Source organism: Salvelinus fontinalis, chromosome 34 (assembly GCF_029448725.1).
Source record: "Salvelinus fontinalis isolate EN_2023a chromosome 34, ASM2944872v1, whole genome shotgun sequence".
NCBI lineage: Eukaryota > Metazoa > Chordata > Actinopteri > Salmoniformes > Salmonidae > Salvelinus > Salvelinus fontinalis.
In genome coordinates, this window is record NC_074698.1 from 14,180,038 (window position 1) to 14,203,634 (window position 23,597).

At 46.8% G+C, this 23,597-nt stretch overlaps 2 protein-coding genes across 2 annotated transcripts in view; one reads left to right on the plus strand and one right to left on the minus strand.

Moving 5' to 3' along the window:
• Positions 1–1,561: 1,561 nt before the first annotated feature.
• Positions 1,562–11,531, minus strand: LOC129833221 (ankyrin repeat and fibronectin type-III domain-containing protein 1-like). The gene is made up of 18 exons (XM_055897637.1): positions 11,144–11,531; positions 8,841–9,211; positions 8,376–8,631; positions 7,888–8,088; positions 7,632–7,745; positions 7,422–7,519; positions 7,154–7,244; positions 6,832–6,939; positions 6,501–6,600; positions 6,130–6,259; positions 5,898–6,017; positions 5,476–5,697; positions 5,207–5,373; positions 4,791–4,956; positions 4,419–4,581; positions 3,248–3,414; positions 2,944–3,142; positions 1,562–2,741 (listed from the first exon to the last, which is right to left on the minus strand). Exons 2-18 carry the CDS (start codon positions 9,000–9,002, stop codon positions 2,008–2,010), a joined length of 3,198 nt encoding a protein of 1,065 aa, XP_055753612.1. The 5' UTR covers positions 9,003–9,211; positions 11,144–11,531; the 3' UTR covers positions 1,562–2,007.
• A 1,052-nt stretch (positions 11,532–12,583) lies between these two features.
• The window catches only part of LOC129833222 (meiosis inhibitor protein 1-like), a 34,308-nt gene continuing 23,294 nt past the window's right edge, over positions 12,584–23,597 (plus strand). Inside the window, exons 1-16 of the mRNA XM_055897638.1 lie at positions 12,584–12,735; positions 12,940–13,063; positions 13,191–13,241; positions 13,666–13,739; positions 14,595–14,700; positions 19,865–20,068; positions 20,204–20,373; positions 20,542–20,656; positions 20,741–20,857; positions 20,958–21,057; positions 22,293–22,427; positions 22,505–22,613; positions 22,727–22,818; positions 22,910–23,057; positions 23,191–23,302; positions 23,451–23,511. Of these exons, the coding sequence (XP_055753613.1) occupies positions 12,586–12,735; positions 12,940–13,063; positions 13,191–13,241; positions 13,666–13,739; positions 14,595–14,700; positions 19,865–20,068; positions 20,204–20,373; positions 20,542–20,656; positions 20,741–20,857; positions 20,958–21,057; positions 22,293–22,427; positions 22,505–22,613; positions 22,727–22,818; positions 22,910–23,057; positions 23,191–23,302; positions 23,451–23,511 (1,868 nt within the window). The 5' untranslated portion in view covers positions 12,584–12,585. The remainder of the gene's footprint in view (positions 12,736–12,939; positions 13,064–13,190; positions 13,242–13,665; positions 13,740–14,594; positions 14,701–19,864; positions 20,069–20,203; positions 20,374–20,541; positions 20,657–20,740; positions 20,858–20,957; positions 21,058–22,292; positions 22,428–22,504; positions 22,614–22,726; positions 22,819–22,909; positions 23,058–23,190; positions 23,303–23,450; positions 23,512–23,597) is intronic.

Consider the following 23,597-nt stretch of genomic DNA (forward strand, 5'->3'; position numbering starts at 1 on the left):
CCTGTTTTATGTTGTTTTTTGTATGTGTTTAGGTCAGGGCATGTGTTTTGGGTGGGCAGTCTATGTTATCTGTTTCTATGTTGGTTTTGGTTGCCTGGTATGGCTCTTAATTAGAGGCAGGTGTTTTGCGTTCTCCTCTAATTAAGAGTCATATTTAGGTAGGGTGTTCTCACTGTTTGTCTCCTGTGTCGTCGAATGTATGTACCATACGGGACTGTTTGGCTGTTCGTTTATTTTGATGTAGTCTGTTTCCTGTCCGTAAGTTTTACGTTTAGTTATGTAAGTTTATGTTCAGGTTTCGTCTACGTCGTTTTCTTGTTTTGTATTTTTGAAAGTGTTTTGTTTTTCGTGTTGCCGTCGTTTCAATAAAGAGATGGCTTATTTCCCTAATACTGCATTTTGGTCCACTGATCCTTCTCTCCTCTCCTCATCCGAGGATGAGGAGAGAGACAGCCCTTACATAGGGAACAGGCAGCACATTTGAAAGTTGATCCATGGAGGCAAAAGGGACAATGTCAGAGTTTAATTCAATAAAAGAAAAGCTGTGAAATGAAGAGAAGGGAGAACAAGAGAAAAGTAACCTTTTGTAAAGATTTGGTGAAGTGGTAAAAGAGGATGATACCAGTGCCGGCGATGTTGTGTGTAATGATTGTGAGGCACTATACAAATTCAACAGTCACAAGATGGGGACTTCAAATAGGCCTATGGCACTTCAAGGGAACTGTTGGCCTACTCCAGAACAGCCTCAATTAATCGGGGCATGGACTCTACAAGGGGTTGAAAGCGTTCCACAGGGATGCTGGCCCATGTTGTCTCCAATGCTTCTCACAGTTGTGTTAAGTTGGCTGGATGTCCTTTGGGTGGTGGACTATCCTTGACAAACACGGGAAACTATTGATACACACAGGAAACTGCTGAGTGTTAAAAACCAGCAGGGTTGCAGTTCTTGACACAAGCTGGTGGCCTGGTTCCTATTACCCTAACCAGTTCAAAGGCACTTACATTTTTTGAATTTCCCATTCCCCTCTGAATGGCACAAATACACAATTCATGTCTCAATTGTCTCAAGGGTTAAATATCCTTCTGTAACCTGTCTCCTCCCCATCACCTACACTGATTGAAGTGGATTTAACAAGTGACCTCAAATATGGATCATAGCTTTCACCTGGATTCAGCTGGTCAGTATGTCATGGAAAGAGCAGGTGTTCTTAATGTTTTGTACACTCAGTGTATAGTCCTGCAGTTGGGGATTATTTTGTTTATTTTTTGACTATTTTAATTGAAAAAATCAAAGTAAGGTACTTAATTGTTACCCAGAAATTATTTGATATTGAGATTAAAAAAAACTACATTGGACCTTTAATATTGGCACTTTGAATTGATATCCTCATACATATCCTCACCTTAATACCCATTTGGCCTGTGTAAGCTTCTCAAATACACACATGTTTCTGAAAAGGATCATGTAAGAAAAGACAACTAACTTTTGTCTTAGAAATAAAATGTGGAACAACACAAATACAGCTGAAAATAATTTTATTTGGTAATTTCATAAAGATAAACCATTCAACTGATTTTACTGTAGACTAGCTAGCCTAGTTGTGTGTTAAAAGGACAAAAGGGCAACAGGTTAATAGAGTATAATATGGTAAAGAGTATTTTACATTGAACAAAAGAGAATAGCAGTTGTGGATATAGACAATCATACATCAATTCAGTTTAATACAAGTTGCAACAGGGAGACATCTCGCGTACAGAAGCACAGAACATGTCTAGCGGGCCTCTTGGAGACATGCCCTTTATATCACCACTGGAACAACTACAGAGAGTAAGATAATGTGATGAGAAAACAACCATGAATATCCCACCGTTTGCCACACTCGCTTAAAGGCACTGAAAGTATATTAAGAATTTGTTGAGAATTGGTTGTCAAATTCTTCGAGAGGCACGATGAGTAAGTGCAATGTATTTTGGTGTAACGTTCAGTTAAAATAATATCTGGATACATCAGGATGCCTGGTTAGAGGAGTTCACCCACTCAACCTGGCTCCTGGCTGGCATGCTGCCCCCCCTGTTGCCAGCATGTATCATAGTGTCCTCTGTAGGTAAATCCCAGCTCTGGGCAGGTGTGGTCCTCACAATGGGAAGAGGGGCAGATGTGGCCAGCCCATCTAAATGACCTGAGAACAGTGTATCTGCACAGGTTCTGTCTCCTAAACTAAGACCTGCTGTCAGTGAGTTCGTATCATGATGCACATCAGAGAGAGAGCAACCCTTAGGTCCATTCATCAAGTCAGAGTTGAGTCCAAAGAAAGCCTCGCTTTCACCGACTCCAAGACTTAAACTGTCAAGCATATCCATCCTCCCAGGTACAGGGTCCTCCTCCCTCTCTTCATCTATCAGACTCAGTGTGGGGAAGATGATGTCCAGCTCTGGTAGAGGCGGGATCACATCCCTGACAAAACTGTGAGGATATTCCAGTTCTCCACTGTAGGCAGCTGGCAGGTTCACAATGTCATGATCTGCCACTTCTGATTGGGCCACACTGTCGAATCCAACCCCTGACTGGTACAGGCTGTTGAACGCCACAACCGGCTGTTGGGCACTGAGGTCCACGGGGTACCCCCCTTTGCTAGCCCCCTCAATTAAACCCACAGCCTTTTCATGGACCCCCGGGATACATATTGGCTCAGAGATCCCACTGCTGACACCAATGTCTGTAACAGTACAGGTAATGCTCTCTAGAGGCAGTAAGAGGAGAGGGCCAACAGAAAGGAGAGTTAGTTACATCAAACAGACAAAGGAAGGGACTGAATATCAAACTAAGGAATTAAGTGCATCACAATATAAAACAATTTTCTTCTCACCCCTGCCTGCTCTTTAATGCTCCAATCAAAGACAGTGAATAATGAATTTACTATATCTACTACATTAACAAGTCACCTGATATTTTCTTTTGAGAGAGTATGCGCTGGGGCCAGACTCTGGTGATAGGCCTGTCATCCTCCTCATCGTCTGGGCAGGCAGGTGGGTCTCCTCCCATGACCAGGCCCAGAGGCACCGCCCCCACCCACTGTTTAGAGCGGACACACTGCAGGACATCCATGATCCACCGGGCCTCACGCCACACCACCTCAAGACTCTAAACAGGGCAAAGGGACAGAGAGGTAAGGGGGCTCATTCCCTCTCATACAAGCATACTGTCCCCCTTTGATATCTATTTCATTACTCTCTATGGGTAGTCTACCTGTGAGAGCTGAGTGATGTGACCAAGACGGTCTCTGGCCTCCTGCACCTCCTTCGTGTCCAGCGCTTCTCGCAAAGCCTGCTGGGACAGATGGGCGTCCAGCTCCAACCGAACCCAGACCTGACAGTACTGAGACAGGAAGTCTTGCTCGTACGTCCAGAAGTGCACTGTGAGACGTGAGGATTAGACAGAAAATAAAGAGAAAAATCTAAGCTCACCACCACTGACCGTTTACTCTGAGCAAAAACATAAATGGCATGACATCTTATATTCTCTATGTTGTCCATGAACCTTTCCCTCAACGTCAATAAGACCAAGGAGCTAATCGTGGACTACAGGAAAAGGGGGCGAGCACAGCCTCATCCACATCGAGACAGGGCTGCAGTGTAGCAGGTCGAGATCTTTAAGTTCCCCGGTGTCCAAATCACTAAGGACTTAAAATGGTTCACACACACAAACAGTCGTGAAAAAGGCACGACAGAGCCTCTTGCTCCTCAGGAGGTTGAAATCATCAAAACGTTCTACAGCTGCACCATTGAGAGCATCTTGACTGGCTGCATCACTGCTTGGTATGGCAACTGCACTGACATCGATCACATGGCACTACAAAGGGTGGTGTGGACAGCCCAGGACATCACTGGGGCTGAGCTACCTGCCACCCAGGACCTCTATATCAGGCGGTGTGAAAGGAAGGCCCAGAAAAGTGTTAAAGACTCCAGCCACCCCATAGACTGTTCTCTCTACGTAAGGCAAGCACACACGCACATAACACACACATACATTCATACTAACTCTACACACGCGCACACACACTCACATACAATCATCAAATACACTGCTGCTACTCTGTTTATCATATATCCCGATGCCTAGTCACCTTACTCCTATACATATCTAACCCTCCCACTCCAGTATCCCTGCACATTGTAAATAAGGTATTGTCACTGACCCTGGAACTGATCCTGTATATAGCTTACTTACTTTCTCGTATTCTTCTTATTTCTATTTCTGTGTTTTTGTTCTACTTTACTTTTTATTACTTTTTTATAGTACTACTGATATTGATTACTGCATTGTTGGGAAAGAGCAAACAAGAAAGGCATTTCACTGTACTTGTGCGCGTGACAATAAATACTTGAAACTTAAACCCAACCCTGGCACCAATACATACCCAGCTCAAAGATCTGCAGTGGCATTGTGAGGCCTGGTTCCTTGGTGCCCACTAAGGGCCAGTAGCTAGAACTGAAGTCTTCACTGGGGGGCAGCAGGAGCAGCATGGACATCTTATCCCCAAACTGCAGCAGCTCCCGAGTGTACACACCATACTGATATGCCTGTAGGAGAGGAGAGCAGGGAGAAATAAGTGATGATCAGAGGATGAGGACAAGAGGTGAAGAACATCGAGAGAGAGAAAAATAAAAAATAAAAGAATAGAGAGAGAGAAGACAAGAGGAGGTAAGAGAGGTGTATCACATGATACAGTATAACATTTAAATGAGATCTAAAAGCATGTGAGTTGGAGAGTAAGTGAAACCATGGTTACCCTGTAGAGGGGGATGTTGAGCTTTGTCAACAAGAGAGTGACAGCAGCTCTGAGTGACCTCACAAACTCCCCCAGCCCAGAGCTGTCCATCGAGGTCTGATCCTCACCCTCTGTGTCCTCATTGGCTGTTAACATGTTGTGGCTTTGTAACCACACCCATTCATCGCTAAAACAAAAATGCAGCCCAAGACACATCACAAGGAACTATCATTAGCAATGATCTCATTTGACCTGTCAGTAATCCTTAACACTAGAAAAACATTGAGGACACACTTCATTCTAAGTATTATACAGTATTCCATTTCATCATCAGCTATACCAGGTCAGAACAGTTTAAAAGTCAGTCTGTACATGGCAGTGCATACTGAACTCAGTGGTAAGCTCAGTCGTAGTTAGCTGTATGTTAGCTGTGTTACCGGGACACATGGGGATTGTGGCGCATTCTGGCGTGGCTTAGCAGGTTGGGCAGCCTCTGGGGCACTAGAACCCTGATCTGCTCCACTGTGCTGCACAGCTTCAAGATGCCCACGTACAGGCCAGGCTGGGCCCACTGGACACTGCGTCTGTGGAAGGACAGCTTCTCCTGGTGAGGGACACAGAGAAAAGCATTGTTGTATTACCACAATAAGAAGCCTTACTACTGTATATAAACACGAGCACACAGTGTCCCAGCCAGGAGGGTCACCTTGAGCTGCTCTGTGAGGGTGTCCATGGCAGTAGGCTCTGGGAGTAGAGGAGTCCTGCTCCGGTTCTTCTCCAGCCAGGCCAGGGGGACCCAGTGGAGAGGGAGGTCCGGGGGTTTTGTGTGGGCCGCACAATCCTTCACTGTCACTAGCAGGACATTACCCTGCCTGTCCTTCAGAGGCTCATAGTACAACTGCCCCAAGTCTACTGTCCCCAGAGAGGACTGCAGAGAGAGGCAGGGAAGGAGAGAGGGAGAAAAGTATGAAATATTTGAATAAAAACAGTGAAAAGGAAAGCAAATGAGAAACAGGCAGTGAAAGAGAAAGCTCACAGAAAATGTTGTCTCTTCATCTTTGCTAGGTGCTTGATTGATGAGAAGGCCATGTACAGTGACCTATCAGTGTACATTATCCTTTTTTTCACCTGTAGTTGTGCTACAGCCTGCAAGATATTGTGCCTGTTCTGAAGTAGTGATGAAGAGGAGGAGAGAGCGGAGGAGAGGGCCTGCTGGAGCCAGGGCACCTGTTGCCACGCACAGGACAACTGTAAGAAAAAGAGAGAGGGATAGAAAGATAGAAAATAGACAATGTAACTTTGGAACATATATTACAAACAGGTATACCTACCAATGTATTCAATTAGATTGACTGCTAACCTTGGCAAACCAAAGGAAGTCCTGAGAGATGGAGGTGGAGCAGCACTGGATCTCCACCAATGGGAGCTGGTCATCTGCTGTGACCAGGATGTTTTCCTTTTTGTAGAACACAGTTGCCAGGTATACACCCCTAACAATGAGACAAAGAGGAAGAACAGATGAGGTTCATCCTAACGAGGGAAGACAGAAGAAAATGAATAGAGAGGTAGGTGCAATAAAGGGAGGGCAGAAAGGGACTGAAACACTTGTTTGAAGAGTAGGGGATGTACTGAGGGAACAGAGACAGCGTGGGATCTTTCTCTAAATGTAACCATGGGAGATGTTAGTGGCAGAGATACAGAGTTGTTGGGTGAGGAGCATTGCTATCTCACCTCTGTAGGAGACGGACAAACTTGGTGGCTGACTGGAACAGCAGCTTCAGGCTGCGAGACATAGAGAGGCGCTTACTGGGGCTCTGGGGCTTGGAGCTCTCTATGAGCCACAGGACAAAGGAATGAGACATACAGACTAGAGGACCATGTGAAAGAGCCAGAGTATTATTTTGTGTGACTGATACTGTTTACTTTCTCATGTATTATACAGGTATTGAATGTACAAGGATGTTTATCTTACACAAATCATTTGAATAGTATATTCATTCCCCTTGTATGAGAGGCGGAACTGAGATGCTGTATCTACGTTATGGTTCAATAAGTACACTACCTATACAGTATCCCTTGTAGTGTGGCTCTCTGGTCTGCTCCAACAGTCTCCTGGCTAGAGCCTCCTTGTTCCTGCTTGGACTTTTCACTCCCATACACTCCCTCCAGCCTGCAGAGGGAGACACAGCCCACCAGCGTTCACTTATATTCATTGTGGAGTCATATGATCCAAGGTCAGCTGTTTTCTTCAAATGGCTGAGGTTGGTATTTGGGGAGCTGATTCTTGATCTGTGATTAGGGTCAACTTCTACGCAGAGCATTGATGATAATATAGAATATCAGAAAGGTATTTTGTCTGGCTGTCTGCAGTTCCATTTACTCACTGGAGGGGGCAGCACTGACTGGGCTGGAGCTCTGAGCCGGGCCCCATCCCTTCACATTGTAGGCGGTCACTCTCACAAAGTAGTGCATTCCCTAAGAGACCAATACATTATCATCATGACTTAACCTTACGAACAGGCAGACCAGGGCAAATAACTTTACATCGTAGTTGTTCATTTCTGCAGGTAACTGAGAGAGTTGAGGTTAAGTGCCTCCTAGCCTCAGGGTGTCCTGGTTCAGGAGATGTGACCGCGTTCGTGTGTGTCTTACTGTCGTGAGTCCTGTGATGCTGTGGACTGGGGTCTTAGTGTCGATCACCTGGGCTGAGCCAAGTATGCTCTTGAAGTTGGCAGAGGTGCTCCATTCCACTGTAGGAGGTGACAGGAAGAGAGACACGGATGTATCTATGATATTGAGGACTGAGTGGTAATTGCAATAGTGATTAGAGCCAATGTTAGAGTTGAAGTAGTAGAACCCCACCTCTGTAGCGTGTGATCAATCCAGTGGCGATACCGGTTGGCTCTCGAATGGACACAAACAGGGAAGAGGCACTGGTCACAAACAGTGAAACACTACTTGGAGGGCCAGGGAGGTCTAGAGGACACAGAGAGATGGAGAGACATGCAGACAGTAAACACAGACTTGGAGCCAAAAGTACATAACATAAACAAATCAATGAGACTGGCTTCAGTGCATCATACTTGTCCTTCATCACCCCTGACCCCTAGCCTCTGACCTGTGCGGTGGAAGCTCTCCCTCATCCTGCAGTACAGCTGCTGCCGCAGAGTCCAGAGGTGGAGCTGCCTCCGTATGTTGGTCTGCACATGTGGCCCCGCCCCTGCTCCACCCAGTAGCTCCTCCCTCCTGTCCTCCACCTGCCTGTCGGCCAACATCACCAGGGCATCCAGCTTGCACAACCACTCCGCTGGAAGACACACTGAGAGAAAGGGAGGGAGGGAGGGAGGGAGGGATAGAGAGTGGGAGGGAGAGATAACAAAAAGGTTTTGCATTGTTTACACAGTGTGGGAACAAGATAGGGAAAGGGTAACAGGAATTATATCTGTAAACATTACATTTAAACATCCCTCAATAGTAGTCACTACCCCCAAAATAATAATGTCTTAATGTACTGGATGATCCATTGTTCGTGTAAAATGTGTACAACTGTTACTTGACCATCTCTTGATTGCACTGATTCAATCTACATCACTGTGTAAGACTCACAGAAGGGGTTGTGTCTGGCTCCTGCCTTTGTCAACACGTGCAGCAGAGGGGAGTTCTGGGTTAGAGCAGCCACGTCCAGAGGTACCAGGCCCTGCTCACTCACTCTGTTTACACCTTTCTCCCTCTCTCTTTCCCAGTCCTTCTCTTTCTTCTCTTTATCCCGTCCTCCTCCTCCGCCACACACTCTGTCCCTGAATAGCAGGCTTTGCACCGCCAGGGTGTCCTCATTCTCCACTGCCTCCCACAGGTTCTTATACTAACACAGGGGAAGGAGAGGGGGATTGAGTGAGAAACAGGCACATGGAGGGATACAGGGTAAGAGGGTACATCGTCATGGGCATGGCAGAAAAATGCAGGGAGAAAATGTTACTTTAGATGATAGTATGGAACAACAATATAAGACAATTCTCAAAGATAAAACACCCAAAATGGATACAAAATGCACGTTCTCTCAGGATGTCTTACTGTGTGAGTTGCCTTGCATGAATGTTTCGGCATGTCTGTCTCTCCGGAAAAAGAGGACTCTCCGCCCCTCAGCCTGACCGACAGGTTTCTGTAGATGCGTTTTGGCGAAACGGGACCCAGAGATCGCCGCCGCTGTGGCGGGTTTCTCACCGACACAGACATACAATAGATGTAACACACACAATTGGTAGAGAGTATCCACAGCAGGATACAGGAGTTACAGGGAACAAGATTGGAACAAAATAGAAGATGGTGGATGGATGATGGAGAGGTCACAAAAAAAAGACAGGGTGAAAAGCGGAACGGTACACGGGGGAGGGGGAAGAAGGGAGGATGAAGGGGGTTTGAAACAGGAAGAGGTCTTTAGAGGACTAGAATGGAGTGATACAGTAGGAATAAGAGGAGGGGGAAATAGATAGAAAAACAAAAAAACAGAACAAAGTCAGTCTTAATGTCATCTCACCAGCTGTTAAAACGGTTGCAGAAATGTATCACTACTTAGTTGAGTTGAGCAGCACTGCGTGTGGGCGGATAAGTGGATAAAAGTTACAATGCCCGAGCAGAGCAGATGGAAAATGTCTCACAGAAGTTAGCATATCTCGCTCTTCTCCCCTTTGTTCCCACTTTCTAGTCTAATGCCTTGTGGCTTTTCTTCCTACTCAATGGAGTCTCTGCACAAAGCAATCTCACCATCAGTCTAATTAACTGAGGAATGGAAGTCTACAGAGTGCACGGTTAAAGCTATTACACTGAGTGCTCCTGAGATCAAACATGTCATACACATAGAAACATTTATCTGCCATCACATTTGCCTTTATCGTGTCTTACATTAGTGATGGATAATTGTCTATTCTTCTTCACCTCTTTTCAGACAGGAAAAACCAGCAGCATTGTATCCTGAACCGTTCACTGTCTTCATATTCCAGCTGCCCACTTTCCTTCCAAAAGCCCCCTGACACTTTTTTGTTGCTTTGACCATAATGCTCTCTTTCACTTTTATTTTCTCTCCTCAGTCACTATACTCTCTTCCATCCTCTCTCTCTCTCTCTCTCTCTCTCTCTCTCTCTCTCTCTCTCTCTCTCTCTCTCTCCTGCCTTTTTTCAACTCCTCAGCTTTCCACTTACTTCCATCTACATCATAGTGTTATACAGACACAAAATGCATCCCTGGCAAGAGATGCTCTGACTCCATCTTTCTGTCAAAGCTTCTTTTCCCTCACCCATTTCCCCTCATCCCTCATTCTAATGGAAATGAAAGCCACATTCAATCTTCATGTCTGTATGGTCATGTTCTGACTAACTACACTGTGTCTCCTAGAGAAAGTGAATTCTCCCTTAGCTTGTACTGGTACTGTGGCACTTTCCTGTGGCCACGAAGGCGCCTGGTGTCCTCAGCTGGCATTCTGTACCTTTTATTTTCCCACTTGTGACATAACAATCCCTCACTCTTCTTACCACCTGCATTGCCTTCTCATGCATAGGGAAAAGATAAGGGTGAGACCTCCTCACTGTTATTGGTAGATGCAGTTCTATTGTTTGTTCATTGTGCATTTAATCTCTTATGGAAAGTGTCAATCTGTATCTGTGAAACTGGTTGAGTGAAGGGATTAGTGTCTATGCTGCATGGAGGTGCCAACAGATACCAATCACTGGACAAAAGTACTTTGTGTAAACAAGAATTGACATTCAGTCATTTGAGTTGATATTGAAGCTTCTATGAAGTAGCATTAACATAATGCTATGCAGATTGTCATTATTATAAATGTATTCCATTCTGTTGTGGCTTTTTTGTAGGCCTAAGCATTTGCTTGATAACAGACAAAGCAATGTTTCACAGTAAATCTATACAGAAATATTCTATGACTCATTCCTGGCCCCAGGAAGTTACTCGAAAGAAACGCAATAATTGCGTGAACCAAATAAGGAAACGTTGGAAGATTTTGTATACATATAGATAATTAATAAAAAATTCCTGAAACATTACACAAGCATCTGACAGCAGCCAAAGCGCAAATGCAACAGTTATGCCAATGTAATAAATACACAGTTGTTTGAGTTAATGAAAGTTTAGAAAATGATCCAATTAGAATAGAATGCACAACATCATATTCAGCATGCACATCGCATACAAACGAATTTACAAACAGTGGCAAATTACAAATTAGTTTATAAATCAAAAACATTTTATACCCTATTGCAATAATCCACTCGAATACTATGGCTTCTGTAACAACCTGGTTGTGTGTTGTATTATGAATTATTAGGCAGGTAAATATGTTAGATTAAAAGTATACAAGACAATACCTTCCGTAGATGTAAGCTCCTGCTTCCCCCTTGTCACATATTACACCACAAACACCGCGAAAGCGTCAATTAAAAGTCAATAAATTAATCCTAAAGTTACGATAGCAATCGGAATTCACTCATCCCTCTCAGTGCGGTTAATCTACTTTCATGAATTTTCACTAATCAGGGTCAAGCGAACCTGCTCCGGACGCTCAACATACAATTTGGTACCTCACGCCCCTCCCATCTCTCTCTAATTTCTCTCTCTCCTTCACACATGCTGAGGCTTACATTCATGGACCAATTCAGAATTCACATTATTATACAGCTAGATAGATAAAGGTAGATAAAGTAATGGCTCCATATCAATAGGCTAATGTTAATAGATTCGTCAGTTACTTTGCATCAATAACCTAATTGGCAAATGTAAGTCTATTACAAAATGTGAAATAAGTAGCTAATGCAATGATAAAATGTTATTGTGAACCTGTTCTACAGAACTATTCATGTATTACATTCTGAAGTCTCTTATTTTTGCCTCCACATTAGTCACGCAGTCTTTTTTGGCTGGTGGTCACAGACCTATGGTGTCTCTAAGCAACGACAGTCTTGTCTGTCATTTCGACAGGAAGCTGAGCATCACACAGACTGAGACACACACTGTGACATGATTCAGAGCAACAGCCCACGGCCCCTATGTATGAAGATGAATGGTGATATGAACATCTGAAGAAATGCAGACCCCAGCTTCTAAGACCTTGGCCTGTGCAGATCAGAGCACTCAGATCAAAGCAAATGAGAGATTACGATTTTGTTGTAGGTCCAATCCCCCTCTCTTAACACCTTGACAGGAGTCAGATCACTAACTCGCTCTGGTCTAGGGCGTTACGTGCGTATTTTATTATTTTATACGTATTTTATTCCTGTCCTCAAGACTGCCATAGGCAGTGCACTTGTTTTTGATCGCAGGTTGAAATTAGGCTTGAAATAAAGATACCTATTTCTGTGGCAGTCCAAATATCAATGAAGTGATTTCATTGGTTGAGGCCGAAATGAGCCTTGCTGTCACATGATTCACTATTGACAGTTTTGCCGCGAACATCAGTAGCTAGTTAGCTACATGACTTTCTTTAGAGAAGGTTCAATCTCTGACTTCTCTAGCTACTTGGCTAGACTTGATCGCATTGTTTGTAATAACATAAATTTTCGGCAGTTTGTTATTTAAGACAACGTTAACCTATTAATTTTGTCCCTTTATCTGTTAGTTTGAATAAAACTATCAAATTATCTCTGGTGACAGTCAGCTAGCTAGCTAAGCTAAAGTTAGCTAAAGTTGGCTAGCAACCGCGGTAGGAAAGGAAAGAAGGTAGGTTACAATACATTTACTTTAGCTACATTGAAATATGATCAGTTACACAATAAAACAAACCATTCTGGTCTGCATTGATTTTTAGGGTAAAATGACGAGCGTAGACGTGATTTATGAAAAGATTCACTTCAGGCACGATCCGAAATGGTCTGTTCGTGTTCGCATGGGTCACCCGGACCAGGGCGGCTTGATGATTTGCGTCGCTTGTGTCATTGAGATGATGGAAAGCAACAACGTTGCGGTATGATATCTAAATATTGAAAATGTTTTATTGACCACATATTGGTATTTCTGCTACAACATGACATGAGCTGCCGTCAACCCTTATATGCACTTGGCTACCCCTGTGGTTCCATCATTTGTTTTACTCTGAGTGTCCAGGGTATCTTGAAAGGCGCAAATAAAATGTATTATTATTATAATGACATCTCTTGTCCTTCAATAGTCTGTGAGAAAGTCTGTGGCGTTGTCAGGGATCAGTGGCGTCCTGAAGAGCTGTCCTGGGGCTTTGAAGGAGCTGCTACTACAGGACCACAGGGTCTGTCTGCATTTCACAGCATCTTTACTGGGTAAGAAAGATACACACACACACACACACACACACACACACACACACACACAATCAATCAATCAATCAATCAATCAAACAAAGCCTTGCTTTATCTCTAACATTATTTGACTCTGTTTTCCGTACAGGGATGCTTCACACAGTAGAGGACCCAGCCACTCTGGAGCAGGCCATACAGGGTAAGAGGAGAGCTTAAATGGCCTGATTATACACACGGCCGCTTGAGAATGCTCACTCTTTACTGACTAAATCATAATATCTTTGTACTATTGTCTCAACTTGTACCTCATGTCACCACATTCTATAGCATGACCAGGTTCATTGGCTCTCATAGTCTGGGTTGAAGAGAGATCTGGGTTGTTGAGTGCCTCAGCAGAATTGTTAATTAGAGTGTTGCTGGTTATGGAACCCCACAGGACCACTGTGTTGGAGCGCTAACAAAATCACTGTGCCAGGGTAAAGTGTGAAATGCACAATTTGCAAGTTTTCAAAACCGTGTCAATTGAGCACCATGAATAATGCTATGACAAGTCTCTCTCTCTTTCTCTCTCTCTCTCCCCCCCCCCTCTCTCTCTCTCCCTCTATCTCTGTGTCTTGGTTCAGTGCTGGTTCAGCTGCTCTTGGAGTTACAGAGTGAACAGTATGTGCGCTACATCCTGGATGAGATACACACACAAGTTAGTAATATCACACATACAGGTCTATCACCGTCTCTCTGTTCCAAATTCACTCAGAAACAAAGACAGGAATAAATGCCAGATAGAATCTCATGCCTACCCATCGTTTGTACACTAAGGTTGTCGATAGACTTGGATTTTCCACTGTTTTGGTCATCACTTTATTGGCTTTGTCTGTTAATATTAACATGTTTCTCTCAGTCTAACACTCTCTGTCCAACACTCCGTGCTTCTACACCTGCAATGCTTGCTGTTTGGGGTTTTAGGCTGGGTTTCTGTACTGCACTTTTATATATCAGCTGAAGTAAGACGGGCTATATAAATACATTTGATTTGATTTTGATTTGATCTTTACACCAGCAGATGACTGGGTATACTACCAGACGCACGCACACACACACGCACGCACGCACGCACGCACGCACACACACACACACACACACACACACAGTTGATGTGTTGGTTGGGTAAATCCAGCTTGTTTGGTAAACAGTTGAAATGTTGGCTCTGTAGTCTGTGTTGTTGTGTCACCTTGGGATACAGTGGAAACTAGTGTAAGCAGCAGGTGGTAGGCCTGTCTGTAGGGTTGACTGGGGACGATAACAGTGGGCTGAGGTGTGGACAAGTCCTCTCACACTACTAGGAAGAAACTTGATTAGATTCAAACAATGGAATAAAGAAGTTGGTGCACCTTTGTTACTGGTGGGAATGGAAGGGTTGTGGACTAGCTGTCATTGACAGACGGACAGGAATGAAGTCATACTGTATTCTAGGAATAGATTGATTTGGTTGGTATGAATTTAGACACAAAAGTGTGTGAAAATAATTGTAGAACCTCCTCTGTCCCATATCCAGCTGTGTGATCAGTCCAGTGTGAGGGGTTTCCTGCCCACCTTCACCTTCTTGGGGAAGCTGGTAGATGCTGTTCCATCCCTGCCACAGAGCCTGGCCTCCAGCCATGGTGAGACAGTGTACCACACCACCACCATCTCTCACTAAGCTCTCATTAAAATACTCTTCATCTCCTTTGTGCTACCTATTGAGTGTTTACCTTCATTCACCCTCAATGCGTTCTCTGCCATATTTCTTTTACCACCATTACCTGTGTAATGACCAGGTACTTGGTCCATTAGTCACTTGTATCTTAACTTAGGTCAGGTGGGGCTGGCATATTATTGAGAGGTTTGAGCCTGTTTGGTGGTGAGCTGTGTGTTATTGTGAGTTTGCGTGTACTGGTTTTATAGTTTGGCCGTGGCTACGAATACTGAGTTTTTGCCCCCTGTACCGGCCCGCACCGGCCCTCTGGAAACCTCTTACTCAAAGCTCAGGATCTGCACATGTTATTTTACACACACATGTTTTCTACATAGCTGCTGCTCACACTCCACCCCCCTTCACGTTTGTCTCTGTACTCACCCTATGAAACATGATGTAGCCGATCTCGCTGCCTCATGTTTTTGAATAGCTGAAATAAAAACCACGCAGTTGCACCAGCAGGACGCACATCGCATTGGAGCAATCTGCATTTTGTGTGATGATGTAGGCTAATCTTTATAGTTGCTGCCATATCGAAGCCACCAGCCAGAGTTGCTGAAAAACAACACTACTACTTTGACTGCCTGTCTGCCTCCTGCTGTCTTCCTCCTGCTGTCTGCCTCCTGCTGTCTGCCTCCTGCTGTCTGCCTCCAGCTGTCTGCCTCCTACTATAGCCAATGTTTGCAATAATGATGAAAATGGAACATTAATTGGACTGCGTGTGTGTGTCTGGCTTGTATTTGATATGCTGCCTATATAGCTGCATGTATAACTCCCCACATGAGTTTTGCATTGGGGCAAAAAACGATCTGCATTTTAACTACACACAAGGCCCTATAACGTCTGGGCACCCAAACGATCTAGGCGGCCGAGCTCGTATCCCGACCAATAACCAGAGTCTGAAAATGGGCGAGTTCATTTTGCATCGCCCAGTGCCCCGGATGCTTATGTTTGCAATACTGTGACAACAGACGCCAAGTTTGTACAAACATGTTGATCATGTATTTTTTTGTGCAACATGTAAATAGCTGTATGTAGCCTAATTCCCACCCTGAAAAAATAAAATGAAATTGCGCTTATGCTTAATAACCTACTGGGGTATGGAATGCAATAGTTGTGACATGTCGACCATGTCTTTTGTGTACAACGTTCATTGGAGATCAAGGGGGCGGGGGAAGCAGCCGCGGAGCACTGAGCAGCAGCCAATCAAGGAGGGGGGAGCGGCAGTGAGCGGAGCACTGAGCAGCAGCTACGTAGGTAGCAGAGTGGGCAGCAGCTACGTAGGTAGCAGAGTGGGCAGCAGCTACGTAGGTAGCAGAGTGGGCAGCAGCTACGTAGGTAGCAGAGTGGGCAGCAGCTACGTAGGTAGCAGAGTGGGCAGCAGCTACGTAGGTAGCAGAGTGGGCAGCAGCTACGTAGGTAGCAGAGTGGGCAGCAGCTACGTAGGTAGCAGAGTGGGCAGCAGCTACATACAGTTGAAGTCAGAAGTTTACATACACTTAGGTTGGAGTCATTAAAGCTTATTTTTCAACCACTCCACAAATTTCTTGTTAACAAACTATAGTTTTGGCAAGTCGGTTAGGACATCTACTTTGTGCATGAGACAAGTCATTTTTCCAACAATTGTTTACAGACAGATTATTTCACATATAATTCACTGTATCACAATTCCAGTGGGTCAGAAGTTTACATACACTAAGTTGACTGTGCCTTTAAACAGCTTGGATAATTCCAGAAAATGATGTCATGTCTTTAGAAGCTTCTGAAAGGCTTATTGACATCATTTGAGTCAGTTGGAGGTGTACCTGTGTATGTATTTCAAGGCCTACCTTCAAACTCATTGCCTCTTTGCTTGACATCATGGGAAAATCAAAAGAAATCAGCCAAGACCTCAGAAAAAAAATTGTAGACCTCCACAAGTCTGGTTCATCCTTGGGAGCAATTTCCAAACGCCTGAAGGTACCACGTTCATCTGTATAAACAATAGTACGCAAGTATAAACACCATGGGACCACGCAGCCGTCATACCGCTCAGGAAGGAGACACGTTCTGTCTCCTAGAGATGAACGTTCTGTCACGTTCGTTATAATGAATGTCGGACCAAGTTCGTTGAGTACCACTCTAATTGGGAATCATACCAAACCCCAACATAGAAAATATAAACTAGACTAACCCCCCTAGTCACGCCCTGACCTACTCTACCATAGAAAATAAAGGCTTTCTATGGTCAGGACGTGACAGTACCCCCCACCAAAGGTGCGGACTCTGACCGCAAAACCTGAAACAAAAAGGGAGGGTTAGGGGGGTGTCTAGTGTCGGTGGCGGCTCTGGTGCGGGGCGAAGTATCTGCTCATCCCGCGGATCTGCCAGCATCGGGGGCGGCTCTGATGCGGGACGAAGAACCCGCTCATCCCGCAGATCCAGCCATGGATCCAGGCTGAACACTGTGCCTGGACTGGACCTCGGCGCAGGGGAAGGCTCCCGCCATGGATCGGGACTGGACGCTGTGCCTGGACTGGACACCAATGCAGAAGAAGACTCTGGCCTTGGAGCTGAACTGGACGCCGTGCTCAGACTGCTCTTCGGTGCAGGGGAAGGCTCCTGCCATCGAGCTGTAGGTTCCGGACCGTTGACCGTCGCAGGATGTTCCGGACCGTTGACCGTCTCAGGAAGTTCCGGACCGTTGACCATCTCAGGAGTTTCCGGACCGTGGACCGTCTCAGGAGGTTCCGGACCGTGGATCGTGTCAGGAGTTTCCGGACCGTGGACCGTCTCAGGAGTTTCCGGACCGTTGACCGTCTCAGGAGGTTCCGGACCGTGGACCGTCTCAGGAGGTTCCGGACCGTGGACCGTCTCAGGAGGTTCCGGACCGTGGACCGTCTCAGGAGGTTCCGGACCGTGGACCGTCTCAGGAGGTTCCGGACCGTGGACCGTCTCAGGAGGTTCCGGACCGTGGACCGTTGTTGGAAGTTCCGGACTGTGAAACACCGCCGGAAGCTCCGGACTGGGAACATCGTCGGAAGCTCTGGACTGGGAACTGTCGCCTGGAAGGTCTGGACTGGGAACTGTCGCCGGAAGGTCTGGACTGGGAACTGTCGCCGGAAGCTCTGGACCTGGAACTGTTGCCAGAAGATCTGGACTGGGAACTGTTGCCAGAAGCTCTGGACTGGGGATCGTCGCAGGAAGCTTGGTGCGTGGGGCCGGCACTGGTGGTACCGGGCTGGTGACACGCACTTCAGGGCGAGCGCGAGGAGCAGGCACAGGACGTACTGGACTGGGGAGGTGCACTGGAGGCCTGATGCGTGGGGCCGGTACAGGTGGCACCGGACTAGTGACACGCACTTCAGGGCGAGTGCGGGGAGGAGGCACAGGACGTACTGGACTGGGAACACTCACTTCAGGGAAAGTGCGAGGAGCGGGCACAGGACGTACTGGGCTGTGGAGACGTACTGGAGACCTGGTGCGTATAGCCGGCATCAATGGTACCGGTTCGATGACACACCTCGCCCGGCAAGTGCGAGGTGCTGGCACAGCACGTACTGGGCTGGCGCACTGGAGACACGGTGCGTAGAACCGGCACAGGACTTACTGGACCGTGGAGGTGCACTGGAGATCTGGAGCGTAAAGCTGGCACAACGTGTCCTGGACAGATGACAACCTTCGCACGGCAAGTGCGGGGAGCTGGCACAGGACGTACCGGCTGTGGAGGCACACTGGAGACACGGCGCGTAGAACCGGCACACATTGTACCAGAACGATGACACTCTCCTCAAAGCGAGAGCGGAGAGCTGGCACAGGTGGCATCGGACGGCTAACACGCTCCTCAGGGCGACTGTCTTGCCTCTCCAGCCAAACCAACAGTTCTATCTCATCACTCTCCTCATCTTTACCCGCCCACTCCTCGCTCAATCTGTCCCAATATTCCTCCTCGGTCTCTGACTCACCCCTCAGCGTCGCCGACCACCCCGTGTGCCCACCCCCAAAAAATGTTGGGCTGTCTTTTGGGCTTGCGTCGTGGCCTCGAACCCTGGCGTCGTCGCTGTCCTTCCCTCACCGCTTGCGTCTGCTTCCACGGAAGGCTTTCGTCTCCAGCCATAATTTTCTCCCAAGTCCAGAATGTCTTCTCCTCCTGGGCACGCTGCTTGGTCCTGTTTTGATGGGATATTCTGTCACGTTCGTTATAAGGAATGTTGGACCAAGGCACGTTGAGTTCCACATAATTTATTAAAGAAGTGAAACCTTAGCAAAGACTAAACAATAAACTAACAAACAACGAACCGTGACTTCAACACTAACTCAAAATATAAACAATATCCCATAACCCACAGGTGGAAAAAATGCTACTTAAGTATGATCCCCAATTAGAGACAACGATAGCCAGCTGCCTCTAATTGGGAATCATACCAAAACCCCAACATAGAAAAAATAACCTAGAACCCCACATAGAAAATATAAACTAGACTAACCACCTGATACACGGGCACTGAGGCCCTGAATAGAGAAGGAGAGAGAGAGTACAGTAGGGGGAGAAACCATTCAGTACAGAGAACTCAACTCACAAATAGTAGCCCCCGCTTGTTTTCAATCATCTGTCGAATTGATGTCATTAATTTCCTTTACATTACTTTGCATAGTGTTGAAATGCACAGGCAGACGTGTTTTCTCCCTCCATTCTCTCCTCCCGTTTGTATTGTGGTGTAACCAGACCTGGTTGGAGCCGGGAGTCTCTCCTGGCTGGCTGCCTCTGGAGTCTGACCGGCCGCTAACTCTCAGGCTGGCTGGCTTGTGTGAGCAGCTCAAGCTGGCTGCGTCAAAGTTAAACAAACTCAATTCAACAGGGTGTCTGACTGAGTCTGGTGTGTAGTATCAGCCTGCCATGCTGTATACACACAACGGTCTGTTCACCGCTACTCTCAGCCAAGAGTCTAGCTGGGGTTTAGTTCCTGCTTTGTTCACTGTTTGTTTTCTCACCCATCGGCCATCGCCTTTATGTTCTGTCTGTCTCTGCCTTAGACACACACTCTCCCCCACCTCCCTTTTTTCATTCTCTTCCTCTCTCCCCTCCTCGCTCCCTCTCTCTCTCGCTCCAGTGCCCCTGTTGGAGCGGTTGTGCTCCACGCTGCTCTACCCAGACGAGGGTGTGAAAGCCTCAGTCTTCTACGTGTGGCAGAGGGTGTGGGGGGCGGGGGGAGCGGCCCAGTCCCTGCCCTCCGCCCTCAGAGACAGGGTGTGTGTGCTGCTGATGCAGACCCTGGCCCACGCCTGCTCCTCTCAGCTCACCATCAACTGCCTGGGTGAGAACCATCATATGTAGGAGGGCGGTGCTTATTACCATATAATTAGCGGTAGAATCATACGATATGTGCATGGAACCTAACACTTAGTATGAATCACTGAATATGGAAGTGTGTTTTCTGTTTGTGCGTCAGGCTTCCTGAAGCAGCTGCTGAAGCTGGGTGAGGTGGTGTCTGTGCTGATGAACAGCCCCTGTGAGCAGATCCGGTCTGATCTGGATCAGAGCCTGGACCAGGACCAAGAGGCCCAGTCCAGCACCCAGCTCTCCCTGGAGCGCTGCCCACTGCCACTCATACTCAAAAAGGTTTTCACCAATCTACCACCATTTTTTGTTCAAATGTGATAGCTTCTACTGTTTCTACTGCTGCTATCTTTGAGTGATTACATTGCGTGTCTATAAAACGGCAGTGTTTGAAGACATTGTCATGACAACTAATGTGTGTGTGTGTATGTGTGTGTGTGTGTGTTGTAGCTGTTGCTGTGTGGGGATGAGACATTGCAGGTGGCCAGTGCTCAGTGTATGGCTGCTATCCTGGTCCACTCCCCCAGCCAGTACTGTGCTTCCTTCATCCAGGCAGACGTACCTGGTGAGAGAACTTGTTTGAATGTCTGAGACGCCAGTCTGTTAGTGTATCTTTCTCTCCTGTGTCTCAGCATTCTCTCTCTCCCAGAGTTTCTGTTTGAGCGTCTGAACAGTGGCAGTGAGGTGCTGCTGTGGTCCGTCTACAACTGTCTGCTGCTGCTCACTGAGGACCCGCTCTTCTTCTCTCAGTGTCACTCTGTCTACGGTGAGAGAAAGAGGACACACACACTCACAGTATGGAATCATAGAATTTCTGAGCAAGACGTAAAAGTCACAGTGTGTGTGTGTTTGTGTGTGTGTGTCAGGTATTGAGTCTCTGGTACGCAGTCTGAAGGAGGCCCTGAGGCTGACTAACGTGGAGGTGCAGCGACAGGGCCTGCTGCTGCTCACAGAGATACTGGAGAGGTGAGGCATCAGGTCTGTCTACCTCATACATAACAGTAGAGAGGTGAGGCATCAGGTCTGTCTACCTCATACATAACAGTAGAGAGGTGAGACATCAGGTCTGTCTACCTCATACATAACAGTAGAGAGGTGAGGCATCAGGTCTGTCTACCTCATACATAACAGTAGAGAGGTGAGACATCAGGTCTGTCTACCTCATACATAACAGTAGAGAGGTGAGACATCAGGTCTGTCTACCTCATACATAACAGTAGAGAGGTGAGACATCAGGTCTGTCTACCTCATACATAACAGTAGAGAGGTGAGACATCAGGTCTGTCTACCTCATACATAACAGTAGAGAGGTGAGACATCAGGTCTGTCTACCTCATACATAACAGTAGAGAGATGAGGCATCAGGTCTGTCTACATCATGCATAACAGTAGAGAGATGAGACATCAGGTCTGTCTACCTCATACATAACAGTAGAGAGGTGAGACATCAGGTCTGTCTACCTCATACATAACAGTAGAGAGGTGAGGCATCAGGTCTGTCTACATCATGCATAACAGTAGAGAGGTGAGACATCAGGTCTGTCTACCTCATACATAACAGTAGAGAGGTGAGACATCAGGTCTGTCTACCTCATACATAACAGTAGAGAGGTGAGACATCAGGTCTGTCTACATCATGCATAACAGTAGAGAGGTGAGGCATCAGGTCTGTCTACCTCGTACATAACAGTAGAGAGGTGAGGCATCAGGTCTGTACCTCATACATAACAGTAGAGAGGTGAGGCATCAGGTCTGTCTACCTCATACATAACAGTAGAGAGTGAGGCATCAGGTCTGTCTACCTCATACATAACAGCTGGTCTATTTGACATTTTGTGAATGTATCGCAAGTTGTCCTTTATGTTCAGTGAAAGTGACAAGACTGGTCTCAGTGCTGAACAAGAACGAGAGAAAGGTGTGAGAGAGAGGGGTAATTTGACCTCATTCACAGCATCTCGTATTTTATTTTTTATTTTTATTTAACTAGGCAAGTCAGTTAAAAACAAATAGTTATTTACAATGACGGCCTACAGCCGTGGGTTGTTTGGAGGATTTTCCAGGTTCCTCTGGGCTGTTGTTGTGGCAACAGCCTGCCTGACCACATCTCTAATGGTGCCATGTGCCTGACATCAGAACATCACTGTGGAGCGTTGTGACAGAGAGAGGTCACAGCTGTTTATTATCTGTGTGTCTGTCTCCAGGCAGCCTGCAGGGGTGCGTCTGTTCCCCAGCGCTACAGGGTTTGTGGCCGTGGCAGAGGCAGTGCTCTCTGGAGTCTGCTCCCCCTGTCTGCAGGTGGCAACACAGGCTGCCCACGCTGCCACCGCCCTCCTCAGGTACACAGACAGAAAGACAGACAGACAGACAGCTTCAGATACATGTTGATTTCTCTCTGTACTGTGTGTCTCTGTAGGGTGAACCACCAGTCCAGCCCAGTACAGTACAAAGAGCTGGAGAAGCTGGTGGAAGACATTTTTGCTCGGTGCACTGAGCTGCCCTTACCTGCCTCCTCGCGGTGCCGAGTGAGTCAGTCTCTGTCCACCTTTGTGTGTCAGCAAGGGGACAACTCCACTTCACTTCAGGAATCACCATTGGAAAGGTTTCTTGACTGTGTGCCTGTTACTCTCTCTTCCAGGTGAGCCTCAGAGGAGCTGAGCCCAGCAGCCAGGCCTCGAGAGCGGGAGGGTTTCTACTCCAGGCCCTGGTCTGTGTCCATGCCGCCTGCAGGTCAGTGAGGCAGAATGCAACTGTTGCAGTCACAGATAACATTTGCCCCCTCCTATTTTCAGTGTGTTTAACGTGTGTCTGTGTGTTCCAGGTTAGTGGAGCAGTGTTCGTCTGAGCCTGGCCTGAAGGAGAATGTGTTCACAGCTCCATCCAAACAGGTTCAGGGTCAGGACCCGCTGGAGTCCCTGTGTCTGTGTCTGCTACACGGCTGTGACACTGTTTGCATCCCCACCGTCACAGTGAGCCCCGCCCCCAGAACACACACATTCATGCACCATGTGTATACACATTCACACACGTGTGTGTGTGTGTGTGTGTGTGTGTGTGTGTGTGTGTGTGTGTGTGTGTGTGTGTGTGTGTGTGTGTGTGTAGAGGCATTGTGAGCTCGCCCCCAGCGCCCAGGTGCTCCAGCACTTCTTCTCCATTCTGTCGTACCAGTTCTCCCTTCTACCCTCCCTCATGCCCGTCTTCGCTGCCAAACTGGGTGAGGCATGTTGTCCGGGGGTAGGGGATCATTTCTTTCCATCATTGTTTTCCTCACCCCCAGGTAAAATGACCCATGTCTCTGTCCTCCCACCATACCTCCGACTCATCCCCCAATTCCTGCATTCTTCTTCCTCTCTTCTTTCCAGCATCCTCTGGTTTCTTCAGGCTGGCTCTGGAGCACAAAGCTGTCCTCTGTGCAGGAAACAGGTAACAGGAGAACCTGAGAACACACACACACACAGACCACTATCACCCCCCCCAGACAGCTAATTGCTAATGGCTCTGTTATAGTG

Bases quoted from the DNA above. Each gene is read 5' to 3' on its own strand.
- LOC129833221 (XM_055897637.1), bottom strand. From the start codon at position 9,002: ATGTCTGTGTCGGTGAGAAACCCGCCACAGCGGCGGCGATCTCTGGGT. The intron at 6,018-6,129 runs GTTAGCAGTCAA...TTTTTCTTACAG, and splicing joins ACTTCCTTTGGTTTGCCAAG to TTGTCCTGTGCGTGGCAACA. The intron at 2,742-2,943 runs GTGACTTGTTAA...TACTGCCTCTAG, and splicing joins CTCTCAAAAGAAAATATCAG to AGAGCATTACCTGTACTGTT.